The sequence below is a fragment of the Poecilia reticulata genome, chromosome 15 (genome assembly GCF_904066995.2).
Source record: "Poecilia reticulata chromosome 15, P_reticulata-male-v2, whole genome shotgun sequence".
NCBI classification, from domain to species: domain Eukaryota; kingdom Metazoa; phylum Chordata; class Actinopteri; order Cyprinodontiformes; family Poeciliidae; genus Poecilia; species Poecilia reticulata.
Window position 1 is genome coordinate 13,992,488 of NC_088844.1, and position 23,757 is coordinate 14,016,244.

General features: G+C 39.2%; 1 protein-coding gene across 4 annotated transcripts; it reads left to right on the forward strand.

Moving 5' to 3' along the window:
* Positions 1-565: 565 nt before the first annotated feature.
* Positions 566-23,745, forward strand: slka (STE20-like kinase a). 4 transcript variants are annotated; one of them, XM_081616387.1, is made up of 20 exons: positions 566-1,175; positions 4,872-5,036; positions 8,504-8,552; positions 8,984-9,133; positions 10,218-10,290; positions 10,569-10,763; positions 10,936-11,017; positions 11,148-11,279; positions 11,898-13,103; positions 13,183-13,313; positions 13,943-14,066; positions 14,324-14,503; positions 16,218-16,310; positions 17,937-18,008; positions 19,649-19,778; positions 20,442-20,566; positions 20,640-20,834; positions 20,999-21,124; positions 21,952-22,065; positions 22,154-23,745. In XM_081616387.1, exons 1-20 carry the CDS (start codon positions 1,026-1,028, stop codon positions 22,298-22,300), a joined length of 3,639 nt encoding a protein of 1,212 aa, XP_081472513.1. In that variant the 5' UTR covers positions 566-1,025; the 3' UTR covers positions 22,301-23,745. The 4 variants fall into 4 exon arrangements, with proteins under 4 accessions (XP_081472513.1, XP_008427585.1, XP_008427586.1 ...); XM_008429363.3 differs by lacking the exon at positions 17,937-18,008 and having other exon boundaries at positions 567-1,175; XM_008429364.3 differs by lacking the exon at positions 16,218-16,310 and having other exon boundaries at positions 567-1,175.
* Positions 23,746-23,757: the final 12 nt, after the last annotated feature.

The window sequence follows — 23,757 nt, forward strand, 5'->3', positions numbered from 1 at the left end:
TATCCAAAAATACGGAAACTGGTCAAAGTTACGCAAAAAATGGTATTACAAAAACATAAGATTAAATAAAGAGTAAATTAAGCAATTGACTGCTTAATTGACTGCCTCCGTTAAAGCTTTTATTGGCTAACAACTGTAAAGGAATTGAGCCGATGACTCTAAATAAGATACATTATTAAATAAAAAAGGACACGAGTATGTGATGGGGGGGTCAGAAGAAAAACACCATTTCCCTCTGTTCATGACGACATTAACACAACTAGCATGCGTGGTTGGGTAGAGCACCTTCCTGCACAGAAGATCCAGGAAACGGACGCCGCCAAGCAAATATGTTTAGTGAAATAGTGACATGGCAGTCTGGGGCGGAAATTATCTTTCAAATTTAAGGCCCCTCTATCTCTTTGTATCAAAATATAAGAACACAACTTTGCAAATAAAATGTTTATTACATTTTTAAAATTACGCTTGTGTCATAAATGTTCTTCACTGCATTCAATCTAAAATGTTATTTTCTATTTTCTTGTTATTTTAGCTTTTATTTTGAAATTACAGCGGAAGTGTTGAAACGTGGGTACGTCAGCTTGATGCTAGTCCGCTAACTTCAGTGTGGTCAGCCAACCGAAGCATGAGGTCCGTGTTGTGTCCATTTTATCTCGTCGGCGTTAAACGGTAAACGTGTCGTCTCGAGGGTGAAGGTATGGTCGGTATTTTGGGGTTTTTTTCGATTTCAGTCTGTATGAAACGGAAACGCTTCCGTTCGAGAACGACGAAGTCCTCTGTCCGTATCACTCACCTCCTTCGCTAGCGTCCTGTGTCGGCTTCTATCTATGATGTGATTGTGAATAACTACCGTCGAGGGAAGTTATAATTGACATTATCACAGCTGAATGGCTGTAGCACCGGCCTGTCACCGTTTGTTTCACGCCCGCGTTTGAGTTCAGCGACGGGAGGGACCGTTTTGCTGGCGGATTGAGAGAAGAGACCGCATCCACAGCACTTTAGTTCAACGTCTGAAAAACAACAAGATGTCTTTCTTCAATTTTCGGAAGATATTCAAGCTGGGGCCGGATAAAAAGAAGAAGCAGTACGAACATGTACACAGAGACGTAAATCCGGAGGAAATTTGGGAAATAATCGGTGAGCTGGGAGATGGCGCTTTTGGGAAAGTGTACAAGGTAAGTTAAGGCGTTACGTTACATCCGCTTTCTAGTTTTAGCCCCATTTATAAAGACTCGCTGAGATCGGGCGGCGTCTGGTTGTTGAATGGAAGCAAGTGGGTTGATCTGTCAGACAGCAGTAACATCGGCTTAGCTTTTGATCAGGCCATAGTTTTATTATTAGCTAAGGCCAGTAGCTAAAACAAACAACAACAACAAAAAAACACAAAATCAAATTTGCAAAAGTTAGCTGTAGATCTGTTGCCTGCCTCCCTGTTGCAGAAACGTGAAGAACCGTTAAACGTTTCTCTCTGTATTGGTCTAAATCAATGTCAAAAAATCACACTTACATTTTTAAACATGACTTTGACGTGTGCTTAGTGCAGATTATGGAAGGCGTGGTTCATAATCATTGAATAAACACTTTCCTATGAAAGCCGTCCTTAAATGCTTACAAGACATCCACTAGTTACAGTTGAGAAATGTCAAACAACCAGAACAGTTGCTTTGTAAAGTAATGACACACCCTTTTAAATTGACCTTTTCTTACATGCAGTTGGTTTGTGCCATGCTCTGTTGCAGATATTGATCAGCATTACTTTCTGTAATGCGCACCCTGTATTTATTTTACCAAAACAAATGGACAATCTCTAAAAATTAGATCTTTAACTGTGTATTGACTGTTGCTAGGCAGGGACAGAAACCCTGAAGTTTTCATACCATTCCCACTGAGGGTGTACATTGCTCAATTAAGGTTAATTAATCAACTTATCAGTATTGTTGGTCATTGCAGACTTTCTTTTCCACCTCTTTTTTTTGTTTGTTTTGTTTTTATTCAGGCAATAGCACTTCGATCACTGTGTCCTTTTTCTCAGTCTCCCTTCATTTTTGTTTTCATAAATTATTTTTCAAAGTCCTATGCAAATAATCGGAAGAGACAGGCTGCTGTCCATGTATTGTTTGACTACCGTAATACATCCATTGGATATTTTTGATATGATTCTGCTGCCACAACAAAATGTGCTGTCTGACACACACCACTGTACACTGATGCATGTTTCATATGGTTGTTGGCAAGGAGAGCTTTTAACACATGGCACCTAATATGTTAAGATACAAAGAAGGCTTTTGAAATTATGATAATAAACCCATTGGTATTGCGATGTTGAATGGGATACAATATATTGTGCAGCTCGGATTTTGGAGATTTAGCCCTTGATACTCCAGAGAAAGTGTCAGTTACTGGTATTTTCTCCAGCTATGGAGGAGTATAATGATGAAGAGATGTCACTTCCCCAACCTGTCGCTGCTCATTTTTACGACAAAGTGAACTGAATCTGTTCGGAAATATTTTCAGTCACGAATAGAGCCATTTAGTGAAAAAATTTTTTTAGGGTAATGGTTGGGGGAAAAAACAGAAAAAAAAACTACAGTTGGAATGTCTCACTGAAAATTGGCTACAAGCATTGCACAACACAGCAAATTGTAATAATACATGCAAAATTTGTGTTAGAAGCATCAGCATCATAAAGGACTGTTTGGACAGAATATTTGGTATATTTAAAATATAAATATATAAAATTTCACATTTGAAATAATCTAAATTGGTTCAAATCTGAATCGTCAGATCACTCTTCAAAAAAATATCTGAAATTGTTGTTGACCAGAAGTTTCATCAGATAATTTTGAGTAGTAAACATTATTTATTTTCCTAGCAGCAACAGTCGGCAGTATATTTTAGTTTATCACTCATCCTATCATGAGTGTCTCATCCCAGCCGATGCCAAGCTTTCACTTTAAATTGAAGGCCTATTTTTCTGCTTTTAGTACCAACATATTCTACCGGACCTCAGATGTCACCTCGACTCGGATACTTAACCATGTTGTTTTGGACTGAGAGTATTTTCTGTCTTGCATCTTTGGCAGATAACATAACCTCTTTGAAATGACTTCCATGACGGGCCCTGAGGAGGAGTTCTGTGTTTGAACTCTGAGATCATTTAGCCTTTTGAAACAACTTCTCAGTGTGCCGCCTATGTGGTTCCTTCCTTCCTGAAACGGTTGTCTACAAATAATCCAGTTAATGTTCTATTTAAGTCTTCATTTGCCTTTATTTGTTTCCTACTCTTGTTAGTTGCTCGGTCTAGCTGTAAGGGAAATCTAGGGGCTCCAACATTTTAGCTGCTTAAGCCGCACAATGCACAACAAACCAAACTTAAGCTGACCCGGTGTTGCCTATACGGGACTACCTTCATCAGAGCCATTACTATTCTCATCAGTTTTTTCACAGACCTTTGATGGTTGCCTCCTTTAGGTGTGGCTGGACTGGCTGCTTGCAAAGTGTGAATCAGCTGTTTAAATGAGTCACAAGGGAAAGCAAAAGTGTCCCTAACTCAGGCATGCATGAAGTATATGTTACAAACTTAAGAGGTGTGTCATTTTTAAAGCTCAATACAAACCACCACTGGAAAACTTTGCTTACACAGTGATTCATTTTACATATTTGAATCAGTTTTTATGTTCAGAACTAAGAAAAACGAGCCTTCATTTGGCAAACTTTAACTGAGGTTTCTCAAGACAGTTGGGCTAAAATGTTGCGTTCACACTGACCAAAGGCAACCCAGTTCTTTGTATTTCTCACATTCTGCGTATGTATTAGGCAGGGTCTGTCAAACAGGCGTCAGCTGGAATGAGAGGAAAGAGCCGGGGAGCATGTCATGTCAGAAAGTGTAAATATAGAGCCTGACACAGCGGTAAATGTTCACACTCCCTTTTTGTTTTTTTTCCACTGACATTGTGTCTGAATCCATAAACATTAAATCCAAAACGAGCCTTAAAATAACTTTTAAAATGGCTTCCAGCTGATCATGGGTGCCCGGTCATTTTTGCTACCAGGATCTTCTACTTTGAAATGCAGGTGTAGACCCTTCAATGATGGACTATTTGGCCTGACTGTAGGAAATGAAGAACTGAGGTGGAAGAAATAAACTGTAGAAAGTAGAGGTGTGCCAATCGATCGGCCACCGATCATAATCGGCCGATTTCCGTGAAAAAGTGTATGATCGGTGATCGCCGATCATGGTCTCTTGTTGCCGATCACACAAACCGACCACCTGATCGGCACATCTCTAGTAGAAAGTCACAGTCTGTGTTTGGGGCAAAATATAGAGGTATATTGTGGTCAACTCCAAAATGAGTTGTTTTTATTTTGTATAATTCCTAATGTAGATTAAAGATCTTGCACAGTAAAAAATAGACTGTTCCTAAGGTAGATTTTATGTTACTCTCCATTGAATCCAAAATTATTAATGGAAAACTAAGTGGAAGGAAAAAGTGTGACAGAACAAAATGCACATTAACAGAGAAAATTGCCTCCTTATGTAAAGTGGGCTTTTTACCTGTGTTTCTGTAATGCTACAGACTCATTTCCTCCAAGCAACATCATAAAGCACAAATTAATGGAAGAGAAGCCAGAACAAAGAATACGTCTCAGAAGTCCGTTTTTGTAGCTAACACATAATTGTGAACATTAACTAGTTAGAATATATCACTCTCTGTGTAATGAATCCATATAAATGGGTTTATCTTTGTGGATTGAATTACTAAAATAATTAAGCTTTTCTATAACATTTTAATATCTTTAATTAAACCCCCTTCCCGTTTAAACCTTTTGTATCGTTCAGGTTTTAACTGTTTTGTTCATTTTGCTTCCAGGCTCAAAACAAGCAGAACGGGACTCTTGCTGCTGCTAAGGTGATTGACACAAAGACAGAAGATGAATTGGAGGATTACATGGTGGAGATTGACATTCTGGCCTCCTGCAACCACCACCACATTGTCAAACTGCTAGACGCTTTCTACTTTGAAGGCAAACTTTGGGTAAGTTTCATAGTTCCCTGAATGGTGACGCTGTTTTCCTTTTGGTGAATCTCCTAAATGGAGCACATTTTTTTTCTTTAAATGTAATGTAAAGAGCTTTAAAGGTCATCCTCATTAGCTGAGATAGATTTTTATGCTTCCTCAACTGGAAAATGCATATATATTTACATTTAAGGAACACTGGCAGCTTCTGACGTTCAACATTATCATCCAGCTATTTCTTTGTGAGCTGTGCAGTTTGAATGTGTGTGCTGTACATCTCATTCTGTGAGCACTAAGAGGTCCCAGAGCAATTACGTCCTGTCAGGTGGTGTCATGTGACTGCCCCTTGTGGACCAGCAACAGCTATAGGAAAATAATGGAATGGTTTTGGTGGCTGGAGAAAGTGCCTGTGAATAATTCAGAGATGCATGCAGGTCATGTCTCTGGAGCTTGTCTCTTAAGCAGCATGATTAATTCCTAACTGCTTCTGCTTTGTCTGGGCCGATCAGTTAATGTATGATTTATTCCCCTGTTCGGCTGTGGGATTTAAGTTGGCAGATTTTAAGTTGTATTTATAGTAACGAAGTGAATGCTTAGTGAAAGTGAAATCTCCATGGCATGATGGGTGTTACCTGCACTAATGCAAAACTGGTCTAACCATGTTCTTCCCATTGTTTGAATTCACAAATGGAGTGCAACGTTCAAGTTCAGTTTTTATTTATTTATTAATTTTTTTATGTTAACCATCTGGTGCAAAAAGCTGCCAAGTATTGAAGCAAAGCTTAATGGAGTTGAAGTGGGAGCCAAGTTAATCGAATTAGCCCTGATTGAAGGTGTAAAGCTGTCTCTTCTTTTTGTACGCTCAGAGGAAAATGAAAACCTGCAGTTTTATTATTATTCAACAGATCTCACAAGAATAATTCAAATAACTAAGCACGTCTAATAAGCTGTTTGTCCAGAAATACAAATTTTAACGACTATTGCACCCTTTGCCATGACAACAAGCTGCAAATATAATTCATGTTTCTATGCTACAGCTGTCTTTTCAATTTGAGATTTCTAGTCGGGCATCTATGATGGCCACCTTGGTGTCTTTTCCTTGATGGTCTATTAATCCACGAGGCTGAAAGGTTCCGACTTCAAATCTACAGAACAAAATCCTGAAGCCTCTTTGGTTTATTTATGTAACTGAGCAAACTGGAGTTGGCTTTTCTTGTGCTTCCGGCTCAGTGTTGGTGCATGTCTTAGAGTTTCAGTCCAGGAGCCATTGAGAGATTTGCATGGGCCTCGCTGTGGAAACTGACACGTCAGTGGCTGCTGGCACCAAGTCTTACTGCAGGTCTTTTAAAGATCAGTGAGGGATTTTTGACCACCAGCCTTCTCAGGAATCTGGTGGCTGTTGTTGACAGCTCTGTTGCCAATGTTACTTTAGCAATAAACTGAGCTCTCTGCTTTCAGCTGCATCTCAAACAACATTCATGGCCTTTTTTTTGTATCATTTTCCTTGTTTGAGCAAAACAATAATCTCCTCTGAACTTTTAGGACAGTTCTCTTGACTTGGCTATATCCCCAGCCTGAAGTGAAACATGACAATCAACAGGTCAAATATTTTAGGCGTTCTATCTCAGCACACTTATTATACCTTCATTGGTTGCATCAAATGTGTCTGAGAACAAATGTGGTAAATGTGACCTCTTATGAAAAATCTGCTTCTAATTAGATTTAGATTGATATGAAATCCTTGCAGTAATGATTTAACTGAATTATCTAAACTGTTTTTGTACAATTTTATTGCAAACTGAACAATTTACAAATTTGATGATTATCCAAACTCTATTAAATAACGTCATTTATTGAATACAAATTATTTTTTACTTTGTAAAAATGTAAAAAATAATGCATTATTTATGCAGTATATTCATTACTATTTTGCATTAAAATAATTCAAGATACACAACTCCAGCACCTCAATCAATCATGAGATTTTAGTTTCAACCACTGTTCCGCGGCACACTAGTGTGCCGTGAGTGATCGTCAGGTGTGCCGTGGAAATTATTCAATTTCACCTACGGTAGCGTATTTTCCGGACTATAAACTGGTGTTTTTTCCTAAGCTTTGAACCATGCGGATTGTAGCCGGATGTGGCTTTTCTGTGAATTTTTCTTCAACCACCAGGGGGCTCTCTAGCAGGAAATGAATCATTAGAAGTCAAAATTGTAAATCAAAAGAAGAACGTGCTAAATTTTCATTTAGAACAACCACATGCTAGCAGCAGGCACGACAGTGAAATGTTTTCAAACTCATATCATGCAGCTTTTAATTTGAGGGCTGTCGATCTGGCACTACACTGGCACTAGCGGCGTAATCATGTAATTTTCTTACCACTAGATAGTGGTAAGAAAATTACATGATTACATGATGATGGCAGTAGGTACAGAGCATTTTACATTACAACAAGAGAATTAGTGATGCATGAATGTTACAGGTAGCGGTGAGAGCATTGAATCTAGCAAGACAGTGATGGAAAAGACAGAGAAGCTCAGCAGTAGTTGGGTTAGAAAGAACATGGGTCCATTTCCCACAACATATCTGTGTGAAGTGAGCTTCTCTAGTGTGGCTACTATAAAAACTAAAAACAGAGAGAGCCTGAGAGCTGTTGAGGAAGAGCTTTGTCTTTCTTCAATTTCTGCCAGGAAATCATCTGTTTTCATCCAAATATGCACAGGTTTCACACCAGGTGGGTAAAATATACAGAGATTGACATTTTGTACATTCAACTCTTCATAATGTAACAGTGAATATGAAGTGAAATGTTTCCCAAATATTATTGCTTCTTACAGAATAAAAATTATTTTCTGTATTCCGGCTATAAGATGCTTGTGGATTAGTTTATAAAACAGTTTGAAGTTTTCTACAACTTCTTTAAATTTAAGACCACAGTGTTGTGACTGTTCAGGTGTATTTTTGAAGTGGATGTGTTAAGTGCAATTTGAAATAAGAAATGTAAAATGTGATAAAAATGCATTTTTGTGTTTATTTGATTCCTATTCAAGAGACTTTGATAAGAATGACTATATATGGAATAGAGGCGGCTACAGAGTATCTTTGTTTATATTTTTGGTTGGTGGTGTGCCTCGAGATTTTTTCAATTAAAATAATGTACCTTGGCTCAAAAAAGGTTGAAAAACACTGTTCTAAACAGTGTGTTAGATTATTGCAACAGTTTGCTGTTGCAATAATCTCAGAATGTGTTGAAGTAGCAATAATTGAAGCTGCACATTTAACTAAGATAAAAAAAAAGAAACAAAAAATATGTCTAGATTAGGAGCTCACGGTGATCTGAGAGCACCGGATTGATTAGGCCCCTGGAATGTCATCACTGTCTAATCAATAAAGGCCCTGGGAGTTGAATGCCTCCTTGTATTATATTACCTTGTTTCTGATGGTCTTCCTTTTTTTTTTCTTTTTTTCTTTTTTTTTTTCAGATTCTGATTGAGTTCTGTGCTGGCGGTGCGGTCGATGCCATCATGCTGGGTAAGACCTTCATCTGCTGAACAAAGTAGGACAAAGTGTTTAACGGGATTTTTTTTTTTCAACCATTCTGAAGTGGGAACTGCCAACTCTTTATTGCACAGTGGGAATTTTCTCTCTCCCGTCACTGTTATTATTGTAGCTCAGGTTTCATAGCGTTCCAGCTATGTGGCTCCTAAATTCTGTCTTGTTTTGAAACACTTTGCCTTTGTTTTTAATGACAAAGCTGAACTTTAACTTACTCAACCGTTCGATGTACATCCATTATACTCTGTGGTTTGACTTGGATGCATCCAGTCATGCATAGAGGATGACATAAGGTTGGACTTTGTCCCCAGTCTGCCATGGAATACCATTGAGGAATTACATTTGATGTGAATCTGTGCAGATGGCCTAGTGTTGTTTTACTGAGTGTGCATATTGTTGATCATCAGAACTCGAGAGACCCCTGACTGAGCCCCAGATCCGGGTGGTGTGTAAGCAGACGCTGGAGGCCTTGACGTACCTTCACGAGAACAAGGTCATCCACAGAGACCTGAAAGCTGGAAACATCCTCCTCTCCCTGGACGGAGAAGTAAAACTAGGTAAAATGCTTTCCAGCTTGTTTTGTTAAATGCAGTCATGTGCAGATGCTGGACTAATGCACAGGATTGCAAAAAGTATTCACATCCTTTGATCCTTTTTGCATTTTGTCATGTTGCAGCTGCAAACTTCAATGCATTTTTTATGGATTTTAAGTGATAGGCTGACAGCAGGAAGTGTGCAGTTGTAAAGTAGAAGGACAAGAACTCTTGTTCTTAAACGTTTTACGGATAAAGTTTTGAAAAGTTTGGTGAAAAATTGTATTCAGACCCCTGATGTCCCCAAATTAAATCTTTATTTAACTTTTTGTGTTAAATGCAGAATGAGATGAGTACAAACTAGCACTGCACAATAAGCCTGAACACATCCTCCACGTGGTGAAACATGGTGATGGCAGCATTATGATGAAAGAAGATGGAGCAGAATTTTAAGTTTCTGTGCAAAGCTGGTTGAATCCAAACACACGGTCTACTTTTTGGTCATTTAAAAAAACAAAAACTGTTTAATACCATGAATAATTTTCCTTCAGCTTCAAAATTATTTTGTCAATATCACATAAAATCCCAATAAAAGACGTTGAAGTGAATGCTCATCACATGGGGAAAAAAAGTGCAAATGTTCAAGTGGCGTGAATGCAAACTCTGGATTCATTCCCTGTGCATTTAATAGGTAACAAAGAAAACCAAGCGATGCTCTTCTCATGTATTGTTTATAAATCACAGATCTGCTGCAGCTGGTGATGCATCAAATCAGTTACATAATTTTCCACCGGTAAAGTATTCATGTAGCTGCCGTAGCGCACATAGCCGCTCTTTCCCTGATGATTCATGTTCTGTAGGCAGAGGGTCGTGGTGTTGGCCTGGCAAACAATAATTATCAAGCTGGTCACCAGGACTTAATGATACAGCTTTCTTCTTCCAAGACGTGTGAGAAAAAGACTAGCTGATAGTTTATGACATTGGGAGGTTTTTGCAGAGCATGTTTGCATTAAGGAAGTTCAGATTTATGGCTGCTTTGCTTTAGGTTTATTGAGTCAAATTTCAATTTAATTGAATTGAGAAAACACTTGTTAATTTCTACTTTCAGCTGATTTTGGTGTGTCGGCTAAAAATACCAACACATTACAGAGAAGAGATTCTTTCATCGGCACTCCGTATTGGTGAGTCATGCTTTCTAAATATAGGGAGGCACTACTTTCTTTACTTCTGATTATTCTCTCATCTCCTGCTGTGCCATTGCATGTGAAGTTACAGAAAAATTCATTTTTCATCTGTTTAGAAGCACTTATATATTGGACATCCTTTACTTTATCGCTTATCCTTCCTGTCTTTCCACCTCCCTACTAAATTCACATATGCAATGTTTAAATCACATTCTATTTATTCCCTTATCAACTGAATAAAGCCTAAAATTGGTGATTGACTGAATTTTTTTCAGGATGGCTCCGGAGGTTGTGATGTGTGAAACTTCCAAAGATCGTCCGTATGACCACAAGGCCGATATCTGGTCCCTGGGGGTGACCCTCATAGAGCTGGCACAGGTCGAGCCGCCCAACCATGAGATGAATCCCATGAGGGTGCTGCTGAAAATAGCCAAGTCTGAACCGCCCACTCTGATGCACCCTTCTCGCTGGTGAGGTTGTTTAGTCTTGATTAAAAGTAGAGGTGGCACTGGGATGCTTACAGATTGGAGTTAACAGGATATTCTGTGTATTTCCTTTTATGTCCGAAATGTATTCTGAAAATCTGCAATATGACTTTGGTATTTTAATAGCAAGGAATCTAATGCTTCACATATTTAACAGGTCGCCAGAATTTAACGACTTCCTGCGAAGATCGCTGGACAAAAATGTGGACAATAGGTGGAATTCAACACAGCTACTGCAGGTTGGCTTCCTGTTCAGCGTTACTTTCACACCTCTGATGTAAAGTTGATGATGTAAAGTTGGCATCGCGCAGAGAAGGGTTAATTTTTGTGTTGACTTTCTGTTTTTTTCCTCACCTTTTGGGCATCTAGCATCCTTTTGTGACCAGCGTGACTGACAGCAGACCTCTTAGAGAGCTTATAGCCGAAGCCAAAGCTGAGGTCACTGAAGAGATCGAAGATAGCAAAGAAGAGGAAGAGGAGGAGGAACCTGATACTCCTGCGGTGGGTTATATTGTTTGTTGGCAGAATGTTCACAATTTGCAAGAGAACATGAATTGTAAACTTAAGATGCAGTAGAAGAAGAATTTAGCACAAAAAAAAGGGGGGAAATCTCTTTTAGTTTGAGGTTGAACATGATACCTAAACGGGCTGAAAAGCAGGAAATTTGATTGAGAAAATGCAAAAAATTCAGTTTAGAAAAATCTTGAATTTTATTTTGTAACATAAAATATAAAGATAAATTTTTGGGGGGAGAAAAAAAAGCCTTTTTTATATTAATTTGACATTTATCTTTAATTTGCTGCATCACAACATGAGCTTTGGTCCCTTTGAATTATTTTGACCTTTAAAAAAAAAAAATTATATATATATATATATATATATATATATATATATATATATATATATATATATATACTTTTTTTAAAAACAATAATTGCTGTTGTTCAAATTACATTTCATTTAAAGTGAAAAGATCATATATATATATATATATATATATATAGCAATTATTGTTTAAAATAATTTTCTAGCAAATGTAAAATTATTTAATTTATTTATTTTATTAGTTTAAAAGTAAATCACAACAATTTTAAAGCCATTTGTTTTTCTACCCATCAGACAGTGCCTGGGCACAAAAGAGCACCATCAGATGTCAGCATGGCCAGTTCAGAGGAAGACAAAGTCCCACCTACTCCCTCCAACCTGGAATCTGTTACAGAAAAAACTGAAGCTGAGCCTGTGGAAGACCGGAGCAGCGATAAGCTCTCGGACGAAGGACTCGGAACAAGCGAAGTGGACAAGATGGAGGACGAGAAGCTCAATGAAGTTTCTGCCAGCAACGAGGACCTGACCCCTGCACCAACGGAGACAAGCAAAGACCTGACTTCACAGGATTCTGCAAAGGTTCAACTAGATGTTGATCAAACTGAAGAGATCTCTGGTGAGGCGGCAGTGTCAAAGCCAGATGAAGCTGTGGATTCCCAAAAACCTCCCTCAGAAGTTGAAGAAGCTGAGGAACTGAAGGAGACATCGGAGAAAATGGACATGGAGGAGGAAACTACCGAAGACAAAATGAAGCTATATGAAGATGAACAGCAGCCAGGTGAAGGCAGTGCTGCAGATTCAGTTGAATCACAAGAAATCCCTGAAGGTACAACAGCAGATGAAGTAGCAGTGGGTGAGGAAGAAAGCAAAGATTTAAAGGAGGAGATCGCCGAACACATGAAAGTAACAGAAGACGAAATCAAAAACATCGCCGATGAGACTGTTGAAAATGTTGATACTAATAATTCACAGTCAAATTTAATAGACACAAAGATAAATGGAGACATGGACAGCAGGTCTAGGGTAGAGGAGTCTTCCTCTGAGGCTGTTTTAGAAAACAGAAGCACCGAAAATCAATCAGAGGAGACAAAAGACGAAGTCCCCGAAGAGTCCGAGCCGCCAAAACAAGAAAATGAGAGCAAAGTGGAGGAAGAACTCGAGGAACAAGCACCAAGTGAATCTAATCAAGTCGGCGACGACGTCAAAGTCACATCAGAAATTTCTGAAGTTATCTCTCAGGATGTCTCGGTTAAGAAAGATGGAGAAATGGGTACTCAGGCAGATGAGGTCACCTCACAAGACTGCGTCTCTGTCCAGGAGAGTGAAACCGACTCAGAAAGCAGGATGGAGCACGGAAGCCCTGCTGTGACCAAGTCAGATGTGGAGAAGGACTCTGACTCAGGAAGCAGCTCTGCTGCCGATAGCAACAGCCTCGACCTTAATCTGTCCATCTCCAGCTTCCTGTCCAAGAGCAAAGAAGGAGGCTCTATATCTATGCAGGTAAAGCTAAACGCTCCTCAGCCCCTTTTGCCAAGTAATTATTTGCCTTGATGTAAATCCACCTCAATTATTTTGGAAGGAGTCAAAACGTCAAAAGAAGACTCTGAAGAAGACACGGAAGTTCTTGGTAGATGGTGTGGAGGTCAGCGTGACAACGTCAAAGATAGTGACGGATAACGACGCCAAAAGTGAGGAGATGAGGTTCCTGAGGTACGGCCCGATACACTGTTCAGTCTAAAATTAGGACGTGACCCGTTTAACGTCCCCGCCTGCCTTAAATAGCTCTCATTCATTTTGCAACTCCCACAACGTTTTACAAATTTCAGATGGGTTATCTGCCATGATTCATGCTGTGTTATGGCACATTCATCTCTAATTTTGCAATTTAAAGATAAAACACCTTGTGTTTTATCTTTATATGTATATAAAGATAAAACAAGGTCTGACTGTTTAGTATCTTTTCCTGTAAACGTTTTACATTTTGTCACAAATAATATGAAAACGAAAGTATTATTTCAGTCTGGTTTTATAAGATAAAGCAAAACAAAGTACTAGGGAAACAATGTAAACAAGTCTCAGCATTTTTAAACATTTAAATTTTAATAATTTAGCAAAATCAAAAATGTCCAAAAAATGATTTTCTAAAACAGAACATTTTATCAAATTGATTTATTGCCCACTCCTATGATCAGATCATAAACTAAAAACTACCCAAAAAACAAAAGAAGGGGGGAAAAGAAAATATTTTAATGTATAAATATACAATTTGCAAATGAATCAGTTTGTTTCGTGTTCGCTGTTGTGTTGATCTGATAAGTCATTTTGTGCGGCTTCTTCAGGCGGCAAGAGCTGAGAGAGCTTCGCCTCCTTCAGAAAGAGGAGCAAAGGGCCCAGCAGGAGCTGAGCAACAAGCTGCAGCAGCAGAGAGAACAAATCTACCGGCGCTTTGAACAGGAAACTACTGTGAGTCACTTTGTTTCTAACGCAAGTGGTGTAATGTTTCTTTTTCCTTCTTTTTTTTTTTTTCCTTCGCTTTTTGGCAAACTCCTCAGAAATGAGCGTTGACATGACTGGTAATCTGTGGCATCTAGAATGATAAAACTCTGAAGATGTTATTGTCTGTTCATTAGTCAGCAAACTGTCAAAGGCTTTCGCACTGGATTTTTAAAAATGCCTGTATAGAAATTTCTACGGTTACCTCGTCCTGTTTCGTTTGACAGGCGAAGAAACGTCAGTATGACCAAGAGGTGGAGAACCTTGAGAAGAAGCAGAAGCAGACTATCGAGCGGCTGGAACAGGATCACACCAGCCGGCTCCGAGACGAAGCCAAGCGCATCAAAGCGGACCAGGACAAAGAGCTGTCCAAGTTCCAGAACATGCTGAAGAACAGGAAGAAGGAGGTACGGACCTGCACGGCGGTTTGCTCGGCTCATTTCTGGCGCCTGCATGTCACGCGGAGCTTTTTAATGTTCCTTGTTGAACAACTTAACTGCGGCTTGGTTTGTTTCGTTGCGCCAATCCTGTGGGAGTGCTGTGGCCAGCTGTTCTGTTGGTGTAGTGCTCTGTTGGTGTAGTGTGCAGACGATCGCTACAGACCAGCTCTAGCTTTTCCCCTAAATGCTCCTTAATCCATTTTTTTCATATCGGTCTTAACCTGTGTTAAGGTTTCTGCTGCTTCTCTACTCTCCGGTTTCCTCCTGAGAGCTGAATCCTCCGGAGTGTTTGTCTTTTAAAAACCTTTTAATGGAGTTCAGTCTTGCTGTCGTGTCCCATATTTTCTGTCCTTGCCTCTTCAGCGGGATCTGCTTGCTTTGCAGAGTGCTTTAGATGTTTTGAACATTTGCTGCTTTTTCTTTCTTAGTGCAGTTAAGTTGTTTGGCTTCTGTTCTGCTGCTTCTCCTTTTTTTTTCCTTTTAATTTTAACGAAAAATATCTCAGCTGTATCCTTAATATGTTTGTAGTTTTGTTTTTAAAATGTTTTTGTTGTTTAGACATGTAATTCAACTGTATATTGAACTAACCATGTTTGTTCTATGAATGTGTGAGTTTGTACTGGTTATGGGATGATCAATGTTATATCTAAAGGTGCTGGGTGTCTTTGGGTTAAGTAATCCTTGCCTTGCATCAGAGTAACTGATATGGAATCCAATAAAATCTATGATATCTTATTAACATGTTTCAACAAATTCTTAGTCATATTTCAACAGAAATTGTGTTTGGTGATAGAAATGAGTTTAATACAGTTGATATAAAAAGTGCACACTCTCCTGTTAAAATGACATTGTGACAATAATTCATGATTTTTTTCAGTATTTTAAACTGCTCAATTGGGAAAAGTCATACGTTTTTGTTTGGATTCAATCAATCAAACTTTATTTAAAGAGCCCTTATATATAGTCATATACAACACAAACTCTAAAACAAAAAGACAGACATTTAACTACTACAGTTGGACAGATTTAAATGAGCAGAATATTTGTCACGTATCCAAACTGCTAAAACAAGGAATAATTTGCGGTGTTGGCATCAACGAAGTATTATTTTAAGGGTGTGTAATTTCCCCTTAAAGAAATTAGTTTTTCTAGTTGAAATTAACAAGATTTATACTATATAAAGATTTATGTTCCAGCATTTTAAAAGGTGAGTGTGCACTTTAAAGATGCACTGTTCATGCATTTTTGCATGAAGTTAGCACAACTTGTATTTAGTTTTAAAAAAACAAACTTGTTTCGAAGCTAAATAATCTCTACTCCATGTCAGTTACTCTTTTCCTTTAATCTCGTCGGTCAGGACATTCAAACCTGTGGCTGTGGTGGAGTTAATCAAACGCAAACACAATGAAGCTTTTCTGGGACTAACACCTTCTGGCATGCATCAGTTAAACTCCTGGCGTGTACATATTGCAGTTCAGTCTTAAATTTTCCAGAAATGATTTAATAAACGTCCAAAAAGATGAGGCGGAGGGGGGAAATTAGCATGATGGCGGTAAATCTCTCGGTGGCTGGATGCTGTAACTCTTCTGTCAAAGACGGAGCCGTGCATGTCTCCCCCTGGTTGTTGGGCAGCTTTGTCAGATTTTAAGAACAATACGGCATCAACTAGTTTCTGCTGTAGGCCGTTCAGGAGGTCGGACAGTCACCCAAACACATGAGAAAAGAGCTCATGAAACGCATAAGAGAGGAACTGGCGCTCCTCCAGACTGCAGAGGTAAATCATTGCCGTCTCTGTTTTTTATTCTTTTGACTTAATGTGCACAAGCAATATGTCTGTATTTCCTGTTTGTCTAGCTTTTTAGGTTTTAATTGGATTCTGGCCACATTTATTGGCAGCACCTGGTGAAGATGTATGAAAAGCCTTAAAGAAAACAACAACAGACTTGCAGTGGTATAATCTCACTCTGAAACATTTAAATGTAACTGAAGCATATATTTTTATTTTTTTTAAGTTAAATAAAACTTTCAGAGTTCATAAAAGTTTGTTTATTGGGGATGTAAATTTTGACACGACACAGTCAGGGATTACCAGGCTGGACGAGGTTCCACATTTATTTCTCCGCCACACACAGCGATTAATGATCCATGACATGGACAAATAAACAAAAAGCGGACTTTAAGGGCTGACCTGTAAGCATCAAAGGGTTTTACAGAGTTTGACAGCAGGAGTCCCAATAATTTTCAGTTGTGGTTGAATATATAACAAATATTTTGCCTCCTAAATAAAAATTCTCAGCTTAAATAAAAATAGCTATTTTAGTTGTTTTTCCACATCTTTAGCAAAGGTGTCAACAAATGTGACTCACTCTGTACATTCCCCATTTCTAGAGTTCTAACTCTTTAACCATTAAAGTTTCCTTTATCTAGTGTAACTCATTTGGAGGTGAACAGATTTGATCGAATTCAGTGGTTATTGTAACATAAAAAATTGTGCAGTCATTTTATATCTGAATAGTTTTTGTGCTTACTCTACTGAGTACTGAATTGCGGTGTCGGTGCTTTCATTCAGCTTTATGTGGAAACGTGTTTCCATGACTCCACAGGCTGTTTAGTAATGTTGATCCTGATTTTCTGCTTTAATCTATGTAAATCAGAAGGAAAATCATTGATCTTTATATTTAGTCCATTAAAATGCACGATAAAAGTATGAACATGACAACTTATCATTTGCAGCTTTAAGTGCATTTGACCTTTATTTTATTTATTTACATTTTTTTGTCATTTGCAACTTACTTTTGCGTTTGATATCTGGTAGCCATTTTAGTTTTGCTGTGGTTTTTCATAAAATGTTCTATTAAAAATAGTCAAGAAGTAACCACATGAACTTCCTGCAGTATTGTTGGATATTTGTCCTGCTTCTGCCATTTCACACATTACAGTTAGAAGAGGAGATCATTTACGTCTTACTTGATAGATAATTGAAGAGTTTCTAGCAGGAAACATCTGAACTGAAAACCGTTTCCAAACGTCGTCTTCCAAAGCAAACTTCCGATTATGACGCTCGATTAGCCGGCGGCGTTAAAAAAGCTGCTCCTTTGCACGCCGGGTTCACATAAGATGCTGAATTTATTATCCGCTTTAAAGCATGCCATTATGAGAAGTGCTTTAATAACTAATTAATTGGCTTCCTCCTAACATTTACCGGAGCAGTTCCCCACGCATTAAGCTGACTGACATCCCCAAAGTGGAAGACCCACGTCTTGCATAACTCTGGAAGAACTGGTGCGAGTGTGTGTGTGTGTGTGAGAGAGAGAGGGAGAAAGAGAGAACTCCTCAGCCCGCTGTGTGTGCCGTCTGTCCGTGTGATCAAGGCGAGTGCGCTGTGTGCTCTCCTCCGCAGGCAGTGGCCCAGGTTATGATACAGTCTTTTCAGTTATCCTCATGCGCACTCTTCAACGCTCAGATGCAGGATGTAAGTGCCCCCACCTCCTCCACCCACCCACCCACCCTGCTTTCTCTCGGTCTCTGGCCCATACTTAGATGTGTGTGAAGTTCAGTGACAGGATCGCTTGTGCTGCTTCACTTGTACTTTGAGAACTACACATGTAAGCATGGGCGGCGTTGGGCTTGTAGTTCTTTGATGTTTTGTTTTTTTGAGTGTTGCCATCACTGTATTTGTGCAGTGGTCTTTCTTCCTCTCCTGCTCAGTATTTTTTTCCTCCACCAGTTCACAAATGTTCTACATCTGGTTTGTGTAACGTACGTGGCATTAATATCGTGTGCATAAAACTGGATGGTGTTTGTCTTAATATGCTGGTAATGCAGGTTTTGAGATCTTCTGACTGAGTATACATTTTTGCACCTGAGGAGCAGTTATACTGAAGCTGCCTAAACGGCGCCTGAGAGTCATTTGTTCAATGATTTAAAGCAGCGTAAAGGGTTACTCTGAAATAACAGAAAGATGTTTACCAAGTTGCCTTGTTCTGTACCAAAAGCTTGTCTTTGAGAGCAAACAATGTTATGATGAAGCAGAGTGAAAGAATTCAAAAGCACAGATGCACCAATCAGAGATTATTTTTTTTTGCCAATTTCTGTTCACAGATTTTGTTTTTATGATCTTATTTATAATCTAATCTTTATCTGCAAACTCAGATTTTAGTCAATGATAATTTGTCCTGAGGAATTATTTTGTGTGGCTCAATGTAAAGATCAACAGTTTGAACAATCAAATGTTTATTGTAATAAAGATACGTGGAAATACAGTCAATTTTCACCAAATATTTTGACAAGAAATATCTATAACTAATTTCTCTAAAATAATTAGTTTCCGAATTACTTTAGATTCTTTCATTTATTTATTTATATTTTTGCACACGTCAGAATGTCACAATTTTTACTGTCCAATTTGATATTTTGCCTCTGATTTGCTGTTGTGCTTCCTTTGACTTTATTTTGAAACACTAATCCAGCACTGAGGTTAGTTTAGTCTTCCTTGGTTATGATCAGCTTCCAGAAAAAAAAGATTGTTGCTACCTGTTAGCTTTAACTTAGGGTGTGTTTACAGGGCGGAGAAAATATAACATTTTTAGTTTCAAAGTGAAATCAGTCATTTCTGTTTCCCAGCTGATTTCCTTCCATTACTCAAAAGCTTATAACTACACAGTGTCTCGTTAGAATGATTATGTCAGTCTCGGTTAAATGCTCATCTGTACGATAAAAGTTTATCACATGGAATCATAAGTAGGTAATGAAGCTAGAAACTGCAAATTTGCAAGCGCATACTACAAATCAGAAATGCCAAATTTTCCAACGGTTCAAATCCGTTGCTTTCTCCTGCTGTCTGAGACGGTCACCTGATGTAATCAGCCTCAGTTGAAGGGTGTGTGCTGGCATCAGTGCAAGTGTTTTCCTCTGAGCCTCTTTTTTTCCCCGTCTCCTCTCTTCAGACCCGCTGATGATGTTGGACTGAGTTTGAAGTGGATGTTCTATGATTAGATTTGATGAGGCTTGGACCTGTATGTGTCGTGTGACATTTCATTGCATTTCGTCGTTCCTGGCTCTTTGCTGTCCCTCTTTGTGGCCTCTCCTCACTGCGGCTGCTCTTCTCCTCAGGAGCAGGAGTTCCTGCAGAAGCAGCAGCAGGAGCTGGACGGCGCCTTGAAGAAAATCATCCAGCAGCACAAACTAGAAATAGCCACCATCGAGAGGGACTGCCTCAACCACAAACAGCAGCTGCTGAGAGGTAAGGAAGCCGAGGAGGAGCCATGAAACGCTGTTTTTTTTTTCTCCTAGGTTTTTCAGAACGCCTTCACCGTCTTCTGCTTCCAGAGATTATGCTGTGTTTCTCTTTTCTGACACACTTTTCCATTTATGCTACATTTGATTGCAGCTTGCAGCAAGAGAAACAATTGAGTTCTGTCTGTTATCTCAGCAAAAAGAAAATCCTTGAAAAGTTTCAGTCATTCCACTGAAAAGATGAAACTCATGTGATGTGTGGCTTTGTTCCACACAGTGATGAACTTTATAGTTCATTTGTATGATCCCACAGCCATGAAACCTAAAATTAAATTTCTATGAGAACTATATAGTATTAAAAAAATAACTTCAATTAAAAAAAAAAAAAAAAAAAAAGGCCTTTATGTGATCCAGAGATCCCCAAACATCAGTCTGCTCAGATGTCTGGTGATGAACATAAACTTGGTTTCACAACACATGGTTTGGCCACTTTTGCATGATTTACTGTGTCACTGCAGCATGGCATGCCTCAGGTCAACATAAACAAAGACGACAATCAATCAGACGTGCTGCACACGGTCCAACTCGCTTTAGTTTTCCTCCTGCCCAGCATGTTTGCTAACCAGAACACGTCCGCAGCCCTGCCTTCACATTCTGGTGTGTTCCGCAGCACGAGAGGCAGCAATGTGGGAGCTGGAGGAGCGCCACCTGCAGGAGAAGCACCAGCTGCTCAAGCAGCAGCTGAAAGACCAGTACTTCATGCAGAGACATCAGCTGCTGAAGCGACATGAAAAAGTAACGGATTAGAGAAGCAGATGCAGGTTTTCGTCGAACATACTAGATTTGTAAAAGTTTGCGTTTGTGGTAGGAAATGGAGCAGATGCAGCGCTACAACCAGCGGTTGATAGAGGAGCTGAAGAACAAACAGAATCAAGAGAGGGTCCGCCTGCCCAAAATCCAACGCAGCGACGCAAAGACCCGCATGGCCATGTTCAAGAAGAGCCTCCGCATCACCGTTGTCGCGGCCATGACGCCAGACCAAGAGAGGGAACGCATAAAGCAGGTGCAGAGTCACACTCCCATCTTTCACCTAAGAAGAAGTATTTTGGTTTCTCCCCCCCCCCTTTTTTTCTTTGTATCCACACTAGCTCACCTCCATATTTGTTTTTGCTTTTAACAAACATTCGTTTTAAATAAAGCCGTGCGATTCTTCTGCTCTCCGTCTAGTTTGCCGCGCAGGAGGAGAAGAGGCAGAAGAACGAGAGACTCCATCAGCACCAGAAACACGAGAACCAGATGAGGGATCTGCAGCTGCAGTGCGACTCCAACATCCGCGAGCTGCAGCAGCTGCAGGTCACACTGACACTTACACTCACCGACACGTCACTCTGAAGCAAATAGAAACCCAACACTAAAAGTCTGCCCTGTCAGTTGGTTGTTGGTTGTAGCAATACTTATTGGAAATTAATTGCATACAATTGGAAGTGTTTATTTCCTCCCTAAATTATATAACATATACAAAAAATGCATTGTCGAGTTGAGGATGTGTTCATGAAAACCGGTCTTTAAAGCCCCGTTCTCTGCTGCAGTGCCCCCTGCTGGACAACTTGTGTTAACTAGCACCGTCTGGCTTTAGCTGTTTAGTGTTTTAAAGTCCAAAAATTAGAGACTCGTGTGGTTTCTCACCATACCTTTCTATTCTACATTTCTATTTCAAGTTTTGTTGATACATTACTTTGAAAAATATATGTTTAAGAGCTTGTTCCAAACAGTTTGAATTTGAATCCAGAATCAAGACGTTTTCTTTGTTTCCTGTAAAGTGTTTTTTGGAGATGTGTGGTTTATTTCTGACAAGGCTGCACTTGTACAGGGAAAATAAACAGGCATAAAAGCGTAGCATTACATTAAGCATGCTTTTAAAAAAAATTATGAAAAGGTTTTACTAAAGATGTTTTTATTTTGAGATTATTTTTTTCTCTCTGATTTTTACATTAAAATCAATTGATTACTATTACTGCGGACGAATAGGAAAACTGACTTTCTACGCTAGTGGCACAGAGAGTAGTACATACAACAGTTTAAAAGCAGAGCAGAGAGTTGTTTGGATATGAGTGCATAAAAAAACCCAGAGTTCAGCACCGATTCATGGTGATAACATCGTTCTCTTGCCTCGTTTTCAGAACGAGAAATGCCACCTGCTCATTGAACACGAGACCCAAAAGCTGAAGGAGCTGGATGAGGAGCACAGCCAGGAGATAAAAGACTGGAGAGAGAAGCTGAGACCTAGGAAGAAGGTATGCTCTTCGGTCATAAAGTCGCTCACGGGAGGTTTCTTTCAGCAGGATTTGCATTTTACGGCTGCTTTTCACTGCTTCCCTGCAGGCGCTAGAGGAGGAATTCACGAGGAAGCTCCAGGAGCAAGAAGTCTTCTTCAAGATGAGCGGGGAATCCGAATGCCTTAACCCCACCACCCAAAGCCGGGTGTCCAAATTCTACCCCATCCCAAACCTGCAAAACTCAGGTTTATAGCCTCATATTTATGTTCCTCAAACTAAACTCCAGTCAAACTTTTATCTACTCCTCCCCACCCCGTATCCCTGATGGGAGTTGTTTTTTTTGTTGTTGTTCTTTTTGTCTCCGATAAACATTGAAATGTAATTTGTGCTTTGATTCTACAGTCAGTGAGCTTGATGTGCCTACACAGCGTTCCCTCACCTAAAAGCATTTTCTCAGCCTGCTGGGAAATATCTAAGTAATATGCACTTTTTTGAGCATGAGAAGATTTCCAAGGTTTGCGGTTGTTAGCTAAGATCAGCCATGCTTGTCAGATTATTATAAGCACAGCCTGCAACAGCATAAATAATCTCCAGTGCCTCACACACACACGCACACACACACCCCCACGTACGCGCACACACACACACACACATCCCCTCCCCGCCCCATTTCTGACATTGTTACCGCTCGCAGTAAATAAACGAAACCCTTGAATGTTTTGCACTTAAACAAAGCGGTTGTCCCTGTTGCACTTCACATTAGCTGGTGATCAAATCCATTTGGGGGGAAAAAATAAAAAATATGTGGCTGCATGTAAAGTAGATCTGGGAGAAGAAAAGAGGAGTGTATTTACTGTGCATACTGCATCTAATGTTATCACAGGGCATCAAAAAAAAAAAAGCTGTCATAAAGCTGTATCCAAAAAAAGTAGAACGTACCGTGTTCGTGTGACTACAGAATAATCAAAAACTGTGCTTACCAGCAGCATTTCTGTCCACCAGAGACAAATTGATGTATTTATTTACCACACTGTTACTCTCCCTCGCCCCAAAGTGCTGTAAACACCGCCGTCCTGTTCGAAGAATATAAATAAGGTCACGTATTTGGAGCAGCGTTCGCACAAACAGATGGTTTGTTGTAAACTTTGAATTGTAGAGGAATGTAACTGCACTGGTTCGCCACTTGAGTTAAAGAATATTCATGAAGGTTCAGAGACTTGATCCTTTGCCTCACAGAAGCCTATCGAAACTCCAGATGACTGTAATGTTTCAGAGTTTTTTTCAGTTTAGTTACTGCGCTCGATTTTATTTAGATTTTTTTGCATCGTTTTAGTTTTCTAACGCTTCTTTACCTTTGATGCTGTCGTTGCTTATCAGAGTACCTGTTACTGTATGAATGTCAGCGTCTGAAGCTTTCAGCTGTGTGTTACATCATCATATTAATTTGTTGCTGCTCTGTGGTATATTTTCTATAAGATGACTTGAACATCATTTTTTATGAATGCTGGATTTTTCTTAGTTCTTAGATATTTTTTTTTTTTACATTTTTCTTCTGTTGCATCGTTTTCAAGCGTCGCTCTCCCATCATGAATATTCCTGTTATATGCATTTTTGATGTCAGATCTAATGTATTTAATGCATCTTTATAAAAAGCCCATTTTCTTTTCTTGTAAATAAAACCTTGACTGTTTATTTGGAGACTTGACTGAA